Source organism: Panthera tigris, chromosome B1 (assembly GCF_018350195.1).
Source record: "Panthera tigris isolate Pti1 chromosome B1, P.tigris_Pti1_mat1.1, whole genome shotgun sequence".
Taxonomy (NCBI): Eukaryota; Metazoa; Chordata; class Mammalia; order Carnivora; family Felidae; genus Panthera; species Panthera tigris.
Window position 1 is genome coordinate 138,412,175 of NC_056663.1, and position 17,419 is coordinate 138,429,593.

The 17,419-nt window shown below is 35.6% G+C and overlaps 1 protein-coding gene across 4 annotated transcripts in view; it reads right to left on the minus strand.

The window, feature by feature from the left end:
- The window catches only part of CFAP299 (cilia and flagella associated protein 299), a 597,649-nt gene that overhangs the window by 15,693 nt on the left and 564,537 nt on the right, over positions 1-17,419 (minus strand). For 3 of the 4 annotated variants that reach the window (XM_042984311.1, XM_007074782.3, XM_042984310.1), the window contains exon 5: positions 11,709-11,838. In XM_042984311.1, the coding sequence (XP_042840245.1) occupies positions 11,709-11,838 (130 nt within the window). Of the gene's footprint in view, positions 1-11,708; positions 11,839-17,419 lie in introns of those variants that run through there. The other variant, XR_006216911.1, reaches the window with a different exon arrangement.

The following is a 17,419-nucleotide window of genomic DNA, read 5'->3' on the forward strand; positions in this document are numbered from 1 at the left end:
ATTACTAGTTCCCAAGAGAGATGGGACTCCTAGCCAAATATAAAATAGAAGTAGAACAAGTTATTGGGATAAGGTCAACAGGTATAAATTACTGAGAAATAATACTTGATGGAACAAAGTAAAAAGATTCCAATATTACTCCATAAAATCCTAGAAAAATTACAGATTTAAACAACATATCAAGGAAACCATAAACTAATCTAGAAGGAAATATAGGTCAATATTTGTTTCAGTCTTAATGTAGAAATCTTTTTAAATATAGAAACGCAGAAGAAATCAGAGAGGGAAATTAATGGTTTGAACTATAAAGTTTAAAGTAAAAAAAAAAAGTTTAAAGTAAAGTTTATAAAAAACTTTATAAAAAAAAGTAAAAAACTTTATAAAAAAAGTAAAAAAACTTTATAAAAAAAGTAAAAAAAAGTTTATAAAGTTTAAAGTAAAAAAAAAAAACCATTAAGTTAAAAAATAGATAACTAAAATGTAATGTCACTAAAAAGTATGATAGCCGGGGCGCCTGGGTGGCGCAGTCGGTTAAGCGTCCGACTTCAGCCAGGTCACGATCTCGCGGTCTGTGAGTTCGAGCCCCGCGTCGGGCTCTGGGCTGATGGCTCAGAGCCTGGAGCTTGTTTCCGATTCTGTGTCTCCCTCTCTCTCTGCCCCTCCCCCGTTCATGCTCTGTCTCTCTCTGTCCCAAAAATAAATAAAAAAAAAAAAAAAAAAAAAAAGTATCATAGCCAAAGGTTTCCTACCTTTTATATATAGAATACTTAAAATTCGATTTAAAAAAAAAAACCTTACTAAAACTCTATATAAAAGTGTGTAGAGGACAATAACAATTACAGAAGAAATATAATATGCTAACATGCATATGAAAATGTTCATCCCTAATAACAATAAAAAAGAAAATGAAAATGACTCCAAATAAAGGTGAACTATAAAATCAACAAGCTTAAAAAGTATGCAGAATAAATAGGGCATGGTGAATGGTCAGCCTTCAATAGTTTAGTAAACTGATATTGACTCATGCAAAGTAGTTTGCCAGTATCTCTATAAGGCTTTACTATATATGTATCTATCTTTTCATGAAACATTTTCCAAGTTAAGAATCCATCTTAAAGATTAAATCAGAAACTTGGTAATAGACAGTTGTTATTTAAACTTGGAGAGAAAAACAGAAACCAACCTAAATGTCCATAAATGGGAAATTCCTATGTAAATTATGACTACTTCATAGGAGAGAATATTATTTACATTGGTTTACAGCTTGTTTTTTCACTTAATGTATCTTGAACATTTACTCATACTAGGACCTCAACCTCACTAAATACAGCTTTATTCTTTTTTAAGACTCAGGTATATTATTTCACTGAGCTGATGTACCATAATTTATGTAACCATTGCCCAGTCATGGGCATATAGATTATTTCCAGCTTTGAACTATTGCAGGGAAAAATGATATTCTTTTAGGACGTCCACTGTTTCTAAGTTGATACACAAGGAAGCAATATTCATTCACTGAGTACCTATTCATTGGCACATTAAACACATTTTCTTATTTAATCTCCACAACAACCCTTTGTGAAACGGTTGTTTTTATAGATTTTACAGATGAGAAAATAGAGGTAGAAAAGTGCTCAGAGAGATTGAGCAATTTGTCCTAATCACAAAACTGATAAGACCTATTTAAGTCTTACTCATTTTCCCTATTTAGGCCCCTCTCAAAAGGCCTTTCCCTGCTTGAGTCCTGGTGGTTATTCCTGTCCCTTTCCTACTCCTCCTCTTGTTCTACCAGCCCCTTCCAACTGCTTCCATGTATTTTGGAGAGTCCTCAGGTCTTCAATTTTTAAGTGGAATTCATTAAAAGATTTATGATTTCAATATCCTAAACTATTATTATGCTACTTGGTGTGTATGACCATATGTGTTTTTTTTGTTTGTTTGTTTGTTTGGTTTTTTAGCCAAATACATGAAATTTGTCAGACTTTTGAAATAAGTTGTATTTCCCAAAAGATTAAGAACCTATCCTCTGGAGCATCGTCATGTGCTCGTGAGGTAGTTTTCTGGGGTACCAAGTTGGGGCTACCATTTGTTTGATTGTGTTTTACACTGAGCTATCCCAGCCAGCAAAAACAATTGAGAAATTGTCAACATAAGATTTTCCACTCTTGCCAATGGCCTTGATCACTGTTTATGCTATTGTGTTCCATGTTGCAATAAACTTCGACATCCCTTACTCTGCTTTGGGATTTCAGTGCCTCAGAAACTCTAAGCATCTGCTGGGGTGGAGAATGGTTAAGAAGGAGCCATGGGAGTTGACGACTGGTTCAACTGTTGAGACCCAGAAGAAATCATGCTCCCTTTGAATTAGAGATAATCCCTTAACTGTGGTTTTGCACCTGCAATGACTCCATGCCTGACTCATGGGTTTTCTGGTGTCTGTTTCTTGGTCATTAACTATCAGGTCTTTGAAATCATGGAGGAAACAATTCTTTTGTTCGTATTTATTCATTTCATTCAGCCAGGAACCTAACCTTCCACTCTTTCTAAGGCTTCTCATTCTAATTTGTGACAATAAATTTTGCAAAAAAGTGAGCGTGAATTGGGACTAAACCTCTCTTGTTCAAATTTCTCCTTTCTCACTTCCTTGCTGGTCTTATTATACCTTTGGTATAATGTTTGATTAGGCTGCCATTCTAGTTCGAAGCTTAAAGCAGCATTTTTTTCTTTGTCATGTATGTTTTGTTGGGATATGTTCTTTTCACTGAAGATATTCAACTTGGAAGTGTTATCATTTATACTCTTATTACTAAGCACTAATATACAAACAATAATTCAAAATTTTATATTTAACCTTTTTCTTTCCTCCAGCTCACCTTTCTTGTCCTACACTTCATATATGAGTTCATACATTGGACACTTAACAACAATGTGCTTATCTCTGGGGGTTGTTCTGTAATACTGCATATAAAATTAAAATCAGTTTTTCAGGTCAAGAGGAGGGCATAGCATTTAAGTTTTAGGAGTTCTAATTCATAAAAGCTAAGCTCTGTTATGTAATTTTTAATGTATTCCTCAAGGCCATTGATTTTAGCAGCAGTTTGTTGAGTAAATACTTAATTTATATGTGGTAGACTTTCAGTTCAGGTATACCAGGTGATTGCCCAGGGGAGAAAATGTTTAAAAGCTTCTTAGTATGTGGGTGTTTTAGGGCTATAATCAACCAAACATTCAGTAATTTGGGCAGCAAAACCAGAAAGTTGGCAAGGCCTCAGCTTTACTTAATAACTGTGCCTGTGCCACAGTTAAAAAGGAACATTTACAAGAGGCCCCGGAGGAAAATCTAGGAGCCAGAAGAGTGGTGTTGGTAATTCAGTGTCCCTTGCTCTATTAATTCAAGTTTGCGTGGGGTTTGAGGGAACACTGTTGGAGACTTTGAGGAAACCATACCTTTGCTTAAACATATTCTATTCAGTATGGGTTGTTTGTTTGTTTGTTTTCCTTAAATGTCCAACAGGAAATATATCTGAACTCTGTAAAAGACAGATTGTAAAATTGCGAACCTTCACTAGGAGGGTGGAGCCTCAAGAGATTAAATTCGAATCATCTGCGGACAGCCTGTAGAAATGTTATGGGCCTCCATTTTGAGAGGAAGAATTTCAATCCTGTGACAGGCTCCCTCTCATTTTAATGCAGTCAGTGAACTGGGAGGGAACATTAAGGAGGCAATTAACACCTTTCTTACTAACCCCAGCAAACACTTGGGTGGGTGTTGCTGGGAGGAACAGAACAGAGCAGAGCTGTGATAAAATACCACTATAATCTTCCTCTAGATTGACCAAACAAAAATATGTTTTTATTGGTAGGAGTTATTTTTAATCTTAAACTTTGTTCATATAGATATTATTTTGCTCATAGAAAAAGTAGAATGTCTTTTTTTAATCTGAATTAACATACCACGATGACCATACATTTACTTTAAAAAAATAATAAAAATAATAAAAATATTTTTCTCATTCACCCATGGACGTAACATATCACCACTGCTCTGACACCCAATGTCACCACTCCAAAGTTCAGCGAAGAGCCCCCAGGTTTAATTCACCTACCAAGGAGGGAAAAGCACCAGAGTCAATTACTCTGGTAATTGCTAAAAATAGCAGATTAGCTCTACATATGTTTCTAGTGCCTAAGATCCTAAAATATTTTAAAGTTAACCTCAAAAGTTTCCAGGATTATTTTTGGCCCTACTATTCATTTCTTTAGCAAATATTTAATATTCAATTTATTCATTCCACAGATGTTTACTGAGCATCTACCATATGCTAGCACTGGAGATACAACGGTAAAGTGACCAGAAATGTTCCTGCCCCATGTTTCAGTTTATGCTTTATGAGTTTCTGTAGCACATATTGATTCATTTGAGTTTCTGAACAAACCTACCTGACAAAGTGATTCTTGATGAGATAGTGATGGCAGTAGTTTATCCATGGAAGCATCTAGTGTGGTCAGTCATATTACCGTGGAGGTTATCCGGAAGTCTTTGGTATATGGTCTATACTTTCTAGTCTGCAGTCTCAGGAATGTGTAATTTAGGTTACTTAAAATTAAGACTGCTGAATTAAAACTTGTTTTAGAGGAGCAAAGTTTGATTACTTTATGGACATACAGTAAGGTGAAACCAACAGCTCATAAAGTATTACTAATTTACTAATAAAAGAACAATGGATATGGAATCCAGCTAATCTGTAGGATCACCTGAGGAAACATTTAAAAGTACGGATTCCTGAACCTTCCCACAGATCAGTTCAGTTTGAATCATTTGGGGTGCAGTCTAGGGCTCTGATTGGTCAGTGTGCGGAGAGGGAAAGGGGAAATCCTTTAATGAATTGACAGAAATCGCTCCTAATGAAGCCATTGTGGGGTTGGACACTGATGAGGAGCACTTACGATAATAGTTTGCATTCCAAAGTAGCACATCTTTACGTTTGAGCAATTACAGTTTTCAAAAGGACAGGTCTGGATTAGGGGTGTCCTGTTGTACAGTGAGGAGTATTGATGTAAAAAGAGAAAATAAATACATTCTGCTAAGTCAATGTACAGTCTGCATTGCACGTGCCTTTCAAGTTCCGTGACACTCAGGATGGATCCAGAAAGGTTTATTCTACAACAATGTCTTTTGTTTCGCCAATATCCTACATCAAATAGAAGCCACACATTTCTAAGATATCTTAACATGTTTTTTGTTTGTTTGATTGTTTACCAGCCATTTATCAAGTGACTACACTCAAGTGTACTTTATTAGACATTAAACAAAAATAATTAAAGGAGACTCTGTCCTATGAAATTTCATATTTTTCATACTGATTTTCTTTTGCACACCAAGGGAATTTAGCCCGCAGAAGAATAACATCCCCTCCTTTAAAAATTGTTTAATCATTTTCATACTCAGAAACTCTGATTCTAAGTCATGACTCAAATGGTACAGATTCTCACTGAACCGTGTAAAATGACAAACAAACAAACAAACAAACAACAACTCCCCCCTCCAAAAAAAAATACCCTATTGGATTTGGCTTCTACTTAGAGTTCCATTTTCTCTCAGATTTTCTCTATTACTCTCCTTCCTGCACCTTGATCTCAACCCTGGTTGCACATTAGAATCATCTGAGGAGCTTCTGAAAGGTAGAGATGCCCAAGCCTTCCACTTGGACCAGTTAAATTAGAATCTTTGGAGGTGAGATCAGATGTTATGTATTCCAAAATTTCCTTGGTGATTCTGACAGCTGGTGCATGCTCACAACTCCTCTTTAACCCAAAGGGGCTCCTCTCCCTTCTCATGCAGCCCATGCCTGGTCCCTCCCCACCCATGTATATGAGGCTCTCTCCTATCAGAATATCTCTTCTATTCCAATCCTCACGTCCTCACCATACCCATCCCTTAAGATCCATTTCAGATGCTATCTCTTTCATTAACTCATTCTTGAATGCCTTAGAGCCAAAGTAAATTGTGCCTCCTCTCAACTCCTTAGAACTTTTTCTGTCCCTCTCAGCTCATTTGTTAGGTTGCCATTTCTGTGCATATTATATTTTCCCACCTACCCATCAATGAACCTGTAAGCTTTTTAAGGGCAAGAAACCCACCTTTCTGATTCATTTTTGAATCTCACAGTGCCCAGCAGTTACTCAGTAAACATCAGATTAGGAAAAGGAGGATGAATGGAAGGGATGCCTGGGTGGCTCAGTTGCATAAGCATCTGACTCTTGATTTTGGCTCAGGTCATGGTCTCGTGGCTTGTGAGATCAAGCCCTGCATCAGGCTCTGTGCTGACAGCACAGAGCTTGCTTGGGATTCTCTCTCTCTTCTTTTCTCTGCCCCTCCCCTGCACATTCTCTTCTCTCAAAATTAATAAATACATTAGAAAAAAGGAGGATGGAAGGAAAATTGAAAAGGCAACAGACTTACCAATGTTCATTAAGCTCACATTTTTCTCTATACTCGTCCAGCACTAGCTCATATTCTCTCTCTTTCCTGAAGGTTGGGGTGAAGTGAGACTTCTCAACTACTTTTTCCAAACATATGCATTCTCTAAGTTTTTTCTTTGCCTGAATGATCAGGAAGTTGCAATACTAAAAAGTTCAACTTAGAAACTTACTAACCACAGCAGGACCCCTACTCTAGGCCTCTTGGGTTTCACCTGGATTATTGTTATGCTGGCACCTTCTTTTTAGTTTGTCCTCCTTAGTCTGTCCTAATGTACACCCTCTCCTCCCTTTAAAACATAACTTTCATCCTGTTATTTTCCTATAAGAGCTTTGATGTATCCTCATTTCCTATCAAGTCCAGTCTGAGATTCTCATCAGCACTGCATTCAAGTCTTTCTATGCTTCATTCCCATGACAATCCTTCTTCAAGCCAATACATCAGTCAAATCGAACCAGTGAGGTTTTCCTCTGTCTGTTTTACCCCCATCAACCTTACCTTTGCTAACTGGGGTCACTCCTGGTATTGCCTGCCTCACCATCTCTGAGTTCAACTCCTAATCATTCTTCAAGTCCAATTAAAAGATTACCTCCTCTATTATCATCTAACCATCCCCAACCCTGTCCTCTCTACAGGCTCCTACCCCGGATCAATATCATCTCTTCTTCCGTGGAATTCCCAGAGTATTTCTCTTTTTGCAAGATACCACTTTCTGCCTTATGCTTATATTTTTTAAAAGCATGTATTATTTTTCATATGTCTGCTTCCCTAAAAATATTATAAGCTTAATAAAGGGCAAGGGTTGAACTCTTGCTCATCTTTAGATCCCCTATGGTGTCTCATAGTATTTACATTTAAGCTCCATTATTAGTTTCTGCTAATAATGAACTATGTGACTTTGAGTAAGTAATTAAACGTGTTTGAGTCAATTTACTCATAAATTAAAAACATGTTTTAATTCAACAGTCTTAATTTGAGATAGTTTAAATTATATATTCCTGGGTTTGCACAAGAAAACTTGAAAACACATACCAAAATTAAAATTTCTGTATAACCTTTACAAAACCTAAAACTACAGTTGCAAGAGCTGTTTCTGCTGACAAACTCCTGCAGTTGTGTTTTCCCAGCTTATCTGGATTAATATGGAATGAGGTGGCTATTCCCATTCTGGTTATCATTGCTATCTCAAGTATCAGAGACATAATCTGCTTCCCAACTTTTAATTAGCATAGGATTATTTTTGTGTGTTTGGAAGGAATCATTCAACCATTTATTCCATGAATACTTATTAAGTGTCTATTAACCAGGCATTTTTCCCGGTGATGGGCCCTCACATTTAGTGAATGGAAGAGGGGAGAGGAGAAAAGCTGGTGACATTATGAAGATTTTTCTTTTCTTTTTTTTTTTTTAAATGTTTATTTATTTTTGAGACAGAGAGAGACAGAGCATGAACGGGGGAGGGTCAGAGAGAGAGGGAGACACAGAATCCGAAGCAGGCTCCAGGCTCTGAGCTGTCAGCACAGAGCCCGACGCGGGGCTCGAACTCACAGACCGTGAGATCACGACCTGAGCTGAAGTCGGAAGCTCAACCGACTGGGCCACCCAGGCACCCCAAGGAAGATTTTTCTTATTTTTAATTGTTTTATACAATCTGTCTCTCCAATTAGTAGATCAGGAAGGTTTTAGACCACCTAGGTTATTCTAAGACTCAAGGAAACTCTCTCATGGTTGATGCTTCCTAAAAGGAAAACAAAAATGCCTATTTTTTTTTTATTTGTCCAGATAATGTAGGGAGTGAGTGCAAAGTGCTTCCACTCAATCCTTCTAAAGATAATACGCTGGAAACATTTTGGTGGGTGTGAATCACTCAGACAAGCATTCTTCACTCAAAAATAGAAACTAACTTTATTTGTTCCAGATGTTATACAGCTGCAGGGAAGTTAAAGCCAGTGGTCCTGTTTTCAATGCAACCAAACTCTTATTGCATTTGGAATTTCTTAACCAATGAACTCATATTACTTGTTCTAAGATCTGCACAATTTTCTTTTTTCCACTGTTACCGTTCACAAACAACTATGTTTCGTGGGAACCACTTTTCAGAATTAATGAGTCTACATCTGTCTTGTGCAAAGACATCCTGTTTATCACAATTTCCACCTTTCATTTATCTTGACCTTTAAAAATTTTAAGCATAAAATATTGCAAAGAGATCATCTGAAGGAAAGGAAAAGGAGAGTTGAGTTGTATTGTTCTTACAATATTTTAGAGCACATTTTGGAGTTATAAGTTATGGTGTTTATTTTAGCAAGAATTTCAAATAAAATTATTCATAACAATGTTGAGTATAAAAATGCATCTTATCATTGTGCATTTGTAATTTAAAAAAACTTGACAACTTATTTTTTGATTCTCCTGTAGGCGTGTCTACAACAGATACTGTATGGGTGCACATAGGAGAGGTACATGATAATTTCATATCTAATCCATAAAAATCAAAATATATTTGAGAACGCTTATGTTTGAAAACAGGAGTGTTAGATCTCTTGAGATTATTGTCTTTTTATGGAGAAGCTTTTCTCAAATTGTGGTTCATAGATCATCTGTAGCAGAATCTCACTGGCTGCCTGTGAAAATATGTATGTCTGGGACCAGTGGAGTCAGAATCTCCAAGAACTGGGGCTGTAGAGGGACCCTAGAGATCAGGGAACAGCAACAACAACACTCACATCTTCCATTATGAACTAGAAAATCCTGAGAAGTTAAGTGAATTTCTCAAGGTCAGTCAGTCAGTTAACAGTAAAGTAAGGCATAGAATTTTGCTTATTGATGCTGAAACCAGCATTCTTTTCCATTAGGTCATCTATTAATTTTTATCTTCAAAGAGATAAAATCAATATAAAAATTAAATACATATAAGTATCTAAATATTATCAGGTGTTCCACCAATAATTTTTTTATAATTAATTCTTTTAGTAATTCCTTCTTCTCATCACTAATTAACTAAACCCTTGTTCTTTCTCCAGGATTTGGAAATACCTTTCCTTCAGACTCATCATGAATCTTTTGAATTATAGTCAAATTATAATCAAAACCTTCCTCCCCCAAAGAGGAAAATGTTGTATTTCATGTATTGCTGACTAAATCTTTGAAGTATCATGATTAATTATTTAGGAAATGAGTGTTTTAGTTAAGTTATTTAAACCATGTTCAAATAACAATTTGTATTCAATAATGATTCCACAAAGACTATAAAAACTATAATTCATGACATACATTCTTGAAGTATATATATGCTGTTAGTTAAAACAGAGCCTTAAAGTTTAAAGTAGTTTAAGTGTGATATCATTCAAAACTGATTCAAAAATTTACTTCACACATCTTAATGAAGCTGTTAATAATTTTATATCTTTAGCCCTCTCAAAGTCTCTGCAGATGTAATTTATTAAGTTTCCTGTACTTTGCCTCAATTTTGACACTCATTTGTGATAAGGAAAGGGTCACCACTAGAGAGAAGATGTGTTGGGATTCAAAAATTCATACTAAATATGGCCCCAATGATTTTCAAGTTCAGTCCTTCATTTTACTAATGAGAAACCTGAGACCAAAGGGGAAAAGAAAAAAAGGAGTAGTGTTCTTTTTTTTTTTTACTTTTATTTATTTAAGTAATCCCTATATCCCATGTGGGGTCTGAACTCACAACCCGAAGATCAAATGTTTTATGCTCCTCCTATTGAGACAGCCAGGCACCACAAGAGAAGTGTTCTCTTGAAGGAGATAGTGTTGTATCAGAAATGCTAGCTGTCTACCCAAACCTCTTTTCTCCCTTTTCCAGAACTTCTGATTTCAGCTAAGTGTTTGACCACCCGAATAAAGATTCCATTTCCCAGCCTTCCATGCAGATAGATATGGCCATGTGACTAAGCTCTTGCCATGGAACATAAGTGACCCTTTGTGAAGTAGCTTTTGGAAAACTTCCTTAAAAGGTACTGTGGGGGGGGGGGAGGGGAGATGTCCTTTGTACCTTTAAACTCCTTCCATGAATTCTGTCTGGGATGTGGTTGTTTTGGCTGGATTTCTGTTTTGGCCCATGAGGATGAGGTCCACCTTTGCCTATAGACTGTGGAGCTGCCATTTTAGATTTGGAGTCACACTATCTACACTCACACTTAAGAGAGAAAGAAGCTTCTATTCTGTTTAAGTCACTGTGTTGGGGTTTCTGATATTTGGAGCTATATCTGATTGCAGACAACAATCCATTTTTTACTACAAAATTTCATTTATTCATTCTTTGAGCAATTTTTTTTTAGCATTCTTTGAGTTATTGGGCAATTTTTATGAGCAAGAACTTACACTAAGTAGATATGAAACAAAAATAATTTTGTTTTTTCAATTTTAAATTTCTAAGAAGTCTTGGAAAAGTTTTTAGAACCAGACTCCCACTTTCCTTTGGTCCATCCTTGCCCTTATCCTAGGCATATCATACAATTCCTATTTCTTTCACTATGAACGATTATTTTTTTTGACTTGGATTTTAGACTGATGCTGTCATGTGAATAACATGTTTTCCAGAAGTTACAAACAAAATGCCTAAGCAACTCAAGCACAAATGACTTTAAGTTTTAACCTTCACCTCCAAACATATGACGAGCCATGATTAAAAGTATGATGCAAACAGTCTTTGAAAATATATAAATATTTTTCCTTGAACAAATTCAAAATACCATGGGACATGTCTTTAAAATATTCAAATAAAATATATTTTCTAAGTTACCACTTAGAAATACACTAAGGGCAATACTGTTTTCAGTGTTAGTCACATACAAAAAGGGACGTTAAAATTCTGGGAACATTTGTGAGGTGAGAGTCTCCCTTCTGTAAATGATTCATCTATCCATTTAGAGCAAAAAGTACTGGACATCCCTAGGATCAGAGCACACAAATGCATTGCTCACTGGCTCCCTGATCTAATTTTGCTGGTAGGCACAAAGAAGCATTCTCACTTGTGAATTCTATTTAAATTCTCTCAAACTCTTCCTTATTGAGTTTCGAAAATTTATTAAATTTGAAGGTTTTTTTTCTTTAAGAATAATGCATGCTCTACTTTTCAACATAGTCTTTTATTTCTAGATTCAAATACTGAAGAATGTCAAAAATTTAATAGATTTTTTAATAATGGAAGAAATGCAACAAAATTTGGAGAGATATATAAATGTAAAAGCAGTCTTACCTTTGGATCCACATTGAGAATTTTTCTGTCTCTTTTGTATTTGAAAAGTAAGCCTTCTAGATTATCAGCAATCACTTGATAATTGGGAGTTGAATTCCAAACAGCAATATGACTATCCCAGTTGTAAAAGCTAGAAAAATAAATATCTATTAGAAATGTATATGTATGATACAATAAATTGACAAATATATTTGAGAAAATATTTGAGGCAATTCAGTTTCAAGATAAATGAACTTGATCATAGTTTGTATAGCCATGGAAGACACATGTGTCATTAAAATTCTTGCAGAAGAGGGGGGCCTGGTAGCTCAGTTGGTTAAGCAACTGACTCTTGATCTTGGCTCAGGCTATGTTCTCACAGTTTGTGGGATTGAGCTCCACATTGGGCTCTGCACTGACAGTGTGGAGCCTGCCTAGGATTCTCTCTTCCTCTCCCTCTGCCCCTCCCCTGCTTACACTCTCTCTCTCTCAAAAATAAATAAATTAAAAAGATAAAATTCTTGAAGAAAAGATTAGGCTGGGCTATTCTCAAATTATTTGAATACATATTTATGACTATTTTGTGTAATATCGTCATTTGGACACTCTAGGCATTAGGTTCCTATTCCAGTATTATATTCCCTAGGAAGTCGTGGAGAAAATTGACGCATTCTGAATCTACTTCTTCCAGCTCAGATTCTTCAGGGTCTTAAGAGTATTCAGGGTATTAAGAGACTGTTTACTGGAAGGAAAGGCAGGCTAAGTCACCTCTTTTCATTCAAAACAAATTAATTCATTTCTTTCAGGCTTTATTTTTTAATAATATGTTTCCCAGGGAGCGAGGAAACTCTGCGAGTTTGAGAGGTTACCATAGGCCAGACATGATGTGATGTATTCTATCATAACACCCATATGAAGCTGCTCTCATTTCACAGACAAGGCAAATAGACTAGGAGGTCAGCTGGCATGGCTGAAGCCCTGTAACGAATACATCATAGGACTAATATTTCAACCCAGATCTGTGTTTCAAAGCACATGTGTGTTCTTTCTACTGCTCAACATTGCATACATTTTATCCTATTCCTATTTTTTGTGCCTGATCTATGGAAACCTCCCACTTTTTTTTTTTTATGTCTTGCTTTATACCTATTTGTCAAAAATTAATGTTACTTAAGATGAGTTGTAAGAATTCTCAATATATTAATTTCACAGATCTTATTCCTATTAACACAATTCTAACAGTATGTTAGTATGTTCAAATGTTAACTTGTTTCTCATATGTCTAATATTATCCTGTATCTGTGTTGTTTTGCCCTTTATTATTCCCTTTACTCATTAATTAAACGCACTCTGAATGTTTTCTGAGGCATTAATTTTTGTGCTATCACCTGAAAATGTAATGTTTACCCTCAAATTTTTCACTACTTAGAAAGGACTCACTACATCGATCATATATTTATATGATTGATTGCATATTAATTAGAACCATTTTCTCTCTTCCCCTACTACTTTTTCTATGGCCAAGACACAGGAATACTTGCCCTTTCTGAAGCACAGAGTTAGGAAAAGTGGTTTTCTAACTATCTTTGTGTGCTGTCTGTCCTCCCCAAGAGAGCAAGAATGACTATTTGATTGGTAAATAGAGGAAAGATGTTGAGTATCCATGACTTTCTACATCCTTACTTTACCTACCCTTCAAAAGTGAAGTTTATCATGGCAGGCTCAGCCCTCAATAGGTTGATATTAAGGTAGCAGCCTACAGCACTGGTGATAAATTCAATACAGTGGTGAAGGTATTAGGAGCCAATCTGACTATGCACCCAGGCTACATTCTCAAATTCTGTTTAATCCATAATTAAGATAATTTGACCTCCACCTAACTGGCTATTCAGTTAAAAGATTGCTAAATTGGAATAGGGGACATGGGTGTGATTCGAAATCTCATATATGTCTTTCTAAATAATTATTTATGAGACATATAGATATGGATAATCCCAGTAAAATGCTTGAGTCATAGCTGTGCTTAGAGTGGCATCATTTATATCACACATTCCTATCTTCTTGCTCTGATCTCAAATTAAAAGCCTTATTAAAGTCCAGGCAGATTATATATATATATATATATATATATATATATATATATATATGTAATATATTTAGATTTTATATATATATTACATATATATGTATATGCATATGTATGTATATGTATATAATACATATATGTGTGTAATATATATATATGTATATATATATGTTTTTTATACAAAAACTTAATTTGGAGGTGGCTTAGTTAGTTAAGCCTCCAACTCTTACTTTCAGCTGAGGTCATGATCTCACGGTTATCATATATTGTAAAGAAGAATTTCCTTCTTTTTTTAAGGCTGAATAAATATTCCATTGTATGTATAGACCACATTTTCTTTTTAAAAAAATTTTTTTAATGTTTTATTTATTTTTGAGACAGAGAGAGACAGAGTGTGAGCAGGGGAGGGGCAGAGAGAGAGCAAGACACAGAATCCGAAGCAGGCTCCAGGCTCTGAGCTGTCAGCACAGAGCCTGACGCAGGGCTCGGGCTCACAAACCGGGAGATCATGACCTGAGCTGAAGTCGGACGCTTAACCGACTGAGCCACCCAGGTGCACTTACATTTTCTTTATACATTGATCTGTGCATACACATTTAGGAAGTTGCCACATCTTTGAATAGTTTCTTTTGGACAGCATATAGTTGAGTTTTTGTTTGTTTGTTTTTGTTTTTAGATGCATTCAGCCACTCTATGTCTTTTTACTGACATTTTAATCCATTTACACTTAAATTATCAATAGGAAAAAATTACTTGTGTCATTTTATTAATTGTTTTCTGATGGTCTTAGAGTCTTTTGCCTGTCTTCTCTCTTGCTGTCTTCCTTTGTGTTCTGTTGATTTTTTTTATTGATGCGGTTTGAATACCTTTTTTTCCCTTTTGTGTATCTTCTATAAGTATTATTTTTTAGTTACCTTGGGGTTCACATAATATCTTATAGTTGTAATAGTCAATTTTAAACTGATAATAACTTAAGTTCAATCACATACATAAAATCTACATTTTAACCTCTCCCCTTCATGAACTTTGTATTATTGTTGTCATGGTTTACATCTATTCATAATGTGTTACCTTTTAATGTTATTTTTAGTTCTATTTTAACTTTTAACTTTTATAGTAGAATTAGGAGTGATTTGCCCACCACCATGACAGTAGTATAGTACTCTGTATTTGTTTATGTATTACATAAAGTAGTTTCCTACTTTCTCATGCTTTCGTATTTTGTTTAGCATCCTTTCATTTCAACCCGAAGGACTCCCTTTAGCATTTCTTGTAAGCAGAGTGATGAACTCTCTCAGCTTTTCTCTGTCTGGATAAATCTTTGTCTCCCTTCATTTTGAATGACAGATTTTCTGAGTATGCTTTACTAGGTAGCTTTTTTTTTTTTCTTTCTGCACTGTGAATATATCTCCCCCCCCCCCTTTCTGGCCTACGGGGCTTCTGCTGAAAATGTGCTGATTGTTTATGGGAAAGGGGGTTTCTTGGAGGTGACAAGTCATGTTTCTCTTGCTTCTTTCGAAATTCTCTTTGACTTTTGACGATCTGATTATAATGTGTCTTGATATGGATTTATTTGGATTTCTCTAATTGGCATTCTTTCAGCTTTTTGGATCTGGATGTCCATTTCCTTCCCCAGATTTAGAAAGTTTTCAGCCATTATATCTTGAATAAATTTTCAGATCTTTTATCTCTCTCTTCTTCTGGGAATCCAAAAATTTATATATTGGTCCCTTGATGGTATCCACAAACACCCTAAAGCTTTCTTCATTCTTTTATATTCTGTTTTCTTTTTAATCCTCTGACTTAATTATTTCCAATGATCTTTGAGTTCACTGATCCTTTCTTCTCTTTGATCTAGTGTAATGTTGGGCAAGCAGACACAACCCACAGCTGCCTGCTTCTTTCTGGGAAAGGAAATGTTGGAAGAGGACTTGTAGAAGTCAAATGGACTTTTTTTTCTTTTTTTTTGGTACAATTAATATGTTCTTTAGCTCCATGGTTTCTGTATCGTACTTTTTAATATTTTCTATCTCTTTGTTGAATTTCTCACTATGTTCATGCATTGTTCTCTTGACCCTAGTGAGCATCTTTATGACAATTATTTTGAATTTTCTTTCAGGCAAATTGTGTTACTCCATTTCTTTAGGGTCAGTTTCTGGAGATTTATTTTCCTTCTTATTTTTATTTTTTGGAACATCTTTGCTTGACTCTTGATTTTCTTTGACTCTCTCCATTGATGCCTATATGTTAAACAAAGCAGGCACCTCTCCAAATCTTCATGGACTGGCCTCATACAGGAGAAAACTTTTACCAAGAAGCCAGGCTACAACTTCTAGAGTCCTCTTCCAACATTTCTTTCCCCAGAGAGAAGCAGGCAGCTATGGGTTTTGTCTGCTTGCCCTGTAATGAGCAGTGGGGCATTATTCTATGGTGCTTACTAGCCCAAGTCACTGCCTCCCTTCTTCCCTAGGTAGATAGGCTGTGCTGGTCTTGAGCTCAAACACTGGCAAGATAGAAGTCAGTCCTCTGGAGAGCCCTCTCAGAAAAGTTGGGGGTTTGGATATACAAACTGACTCCTTCCTCCCTTGGGAGAAACTGAGAATTAGGAGTTTCTTTTTGATCATAAGGTGCTGTGTCAACAGTAAGAATTCTGGTAGAGGGTATCCCAAACCTCTCTACTGGGTTTGGTCAGTCTGGTTTTGCATTTTTCTGGGGTGCAGGGCATTTTATTAGTTCCTGGATTTTTCACAAATTGTTGCTGAATCTATTTGCAAGGGGAGAGAAGGTTCAGAGTTTCTTACTCTGCTATCTTGCTGATGTCACTAATCCAATTATATATTATTCCTGAATTATTTTTAAGTGGCAAAGTACTTGTCAATGAAGAATGGGTTAATGTATATCTCAAACTTAATTCCACTCCCTTTAAGACACCTATATCCAGATCCACACTCTAAATGTTGTCATAACTCCTAACTCTTATTGAATTTTTATTGTCTATTATTATTCTTTGTTAGTTAATCTACAATGCTATTTTTACCTCATTGAAGCCTTGAGTTCCTTGGCTCACTCTTTTTATCCTAATTTACAACAACTAATTTCTTTACTTATTCATGATTCACTTGCCAATAATCACAACTTTATTGCTCAATTGACCCTATTTATATTGAAAAATACCAGCTCAAAATTGATTCAAATGTTTGTCTTCTCTGTTTCTCCATATGGTCTTCTGACAACTCTTGCTGAAACAACTCTATCACTGATGTAATTCTAAATTCCAAATTTCTAACCCCAGTTGGATTTCAGGTGCTGCAGAGCAATTTTTTTACATGTCTCTAGTTATCTTTCTCTATCATTCATTATATTGTTCCTGTCTCCTATTCCTCCACTTTCTTCCTTATTCTCAGAAGATGAGTTATCTCTTACTTCACTAGAAAAATAAAGAACATCAATGGAAACATAATCAATGTCCTGTTCCATCAGTAGTAAATTTGTTTATATTGACATTGTCCCCTACCTCCTTCCATTCAACTCAGAGGAATAAGTGCAAAGAAAAAATCATATCCATCTATATTCTAAATTCCATCCCTTAATGCCTCTTTAGTTACTTCAAATAATTATCTAAAATTTTTCTGATATAATCAAATTC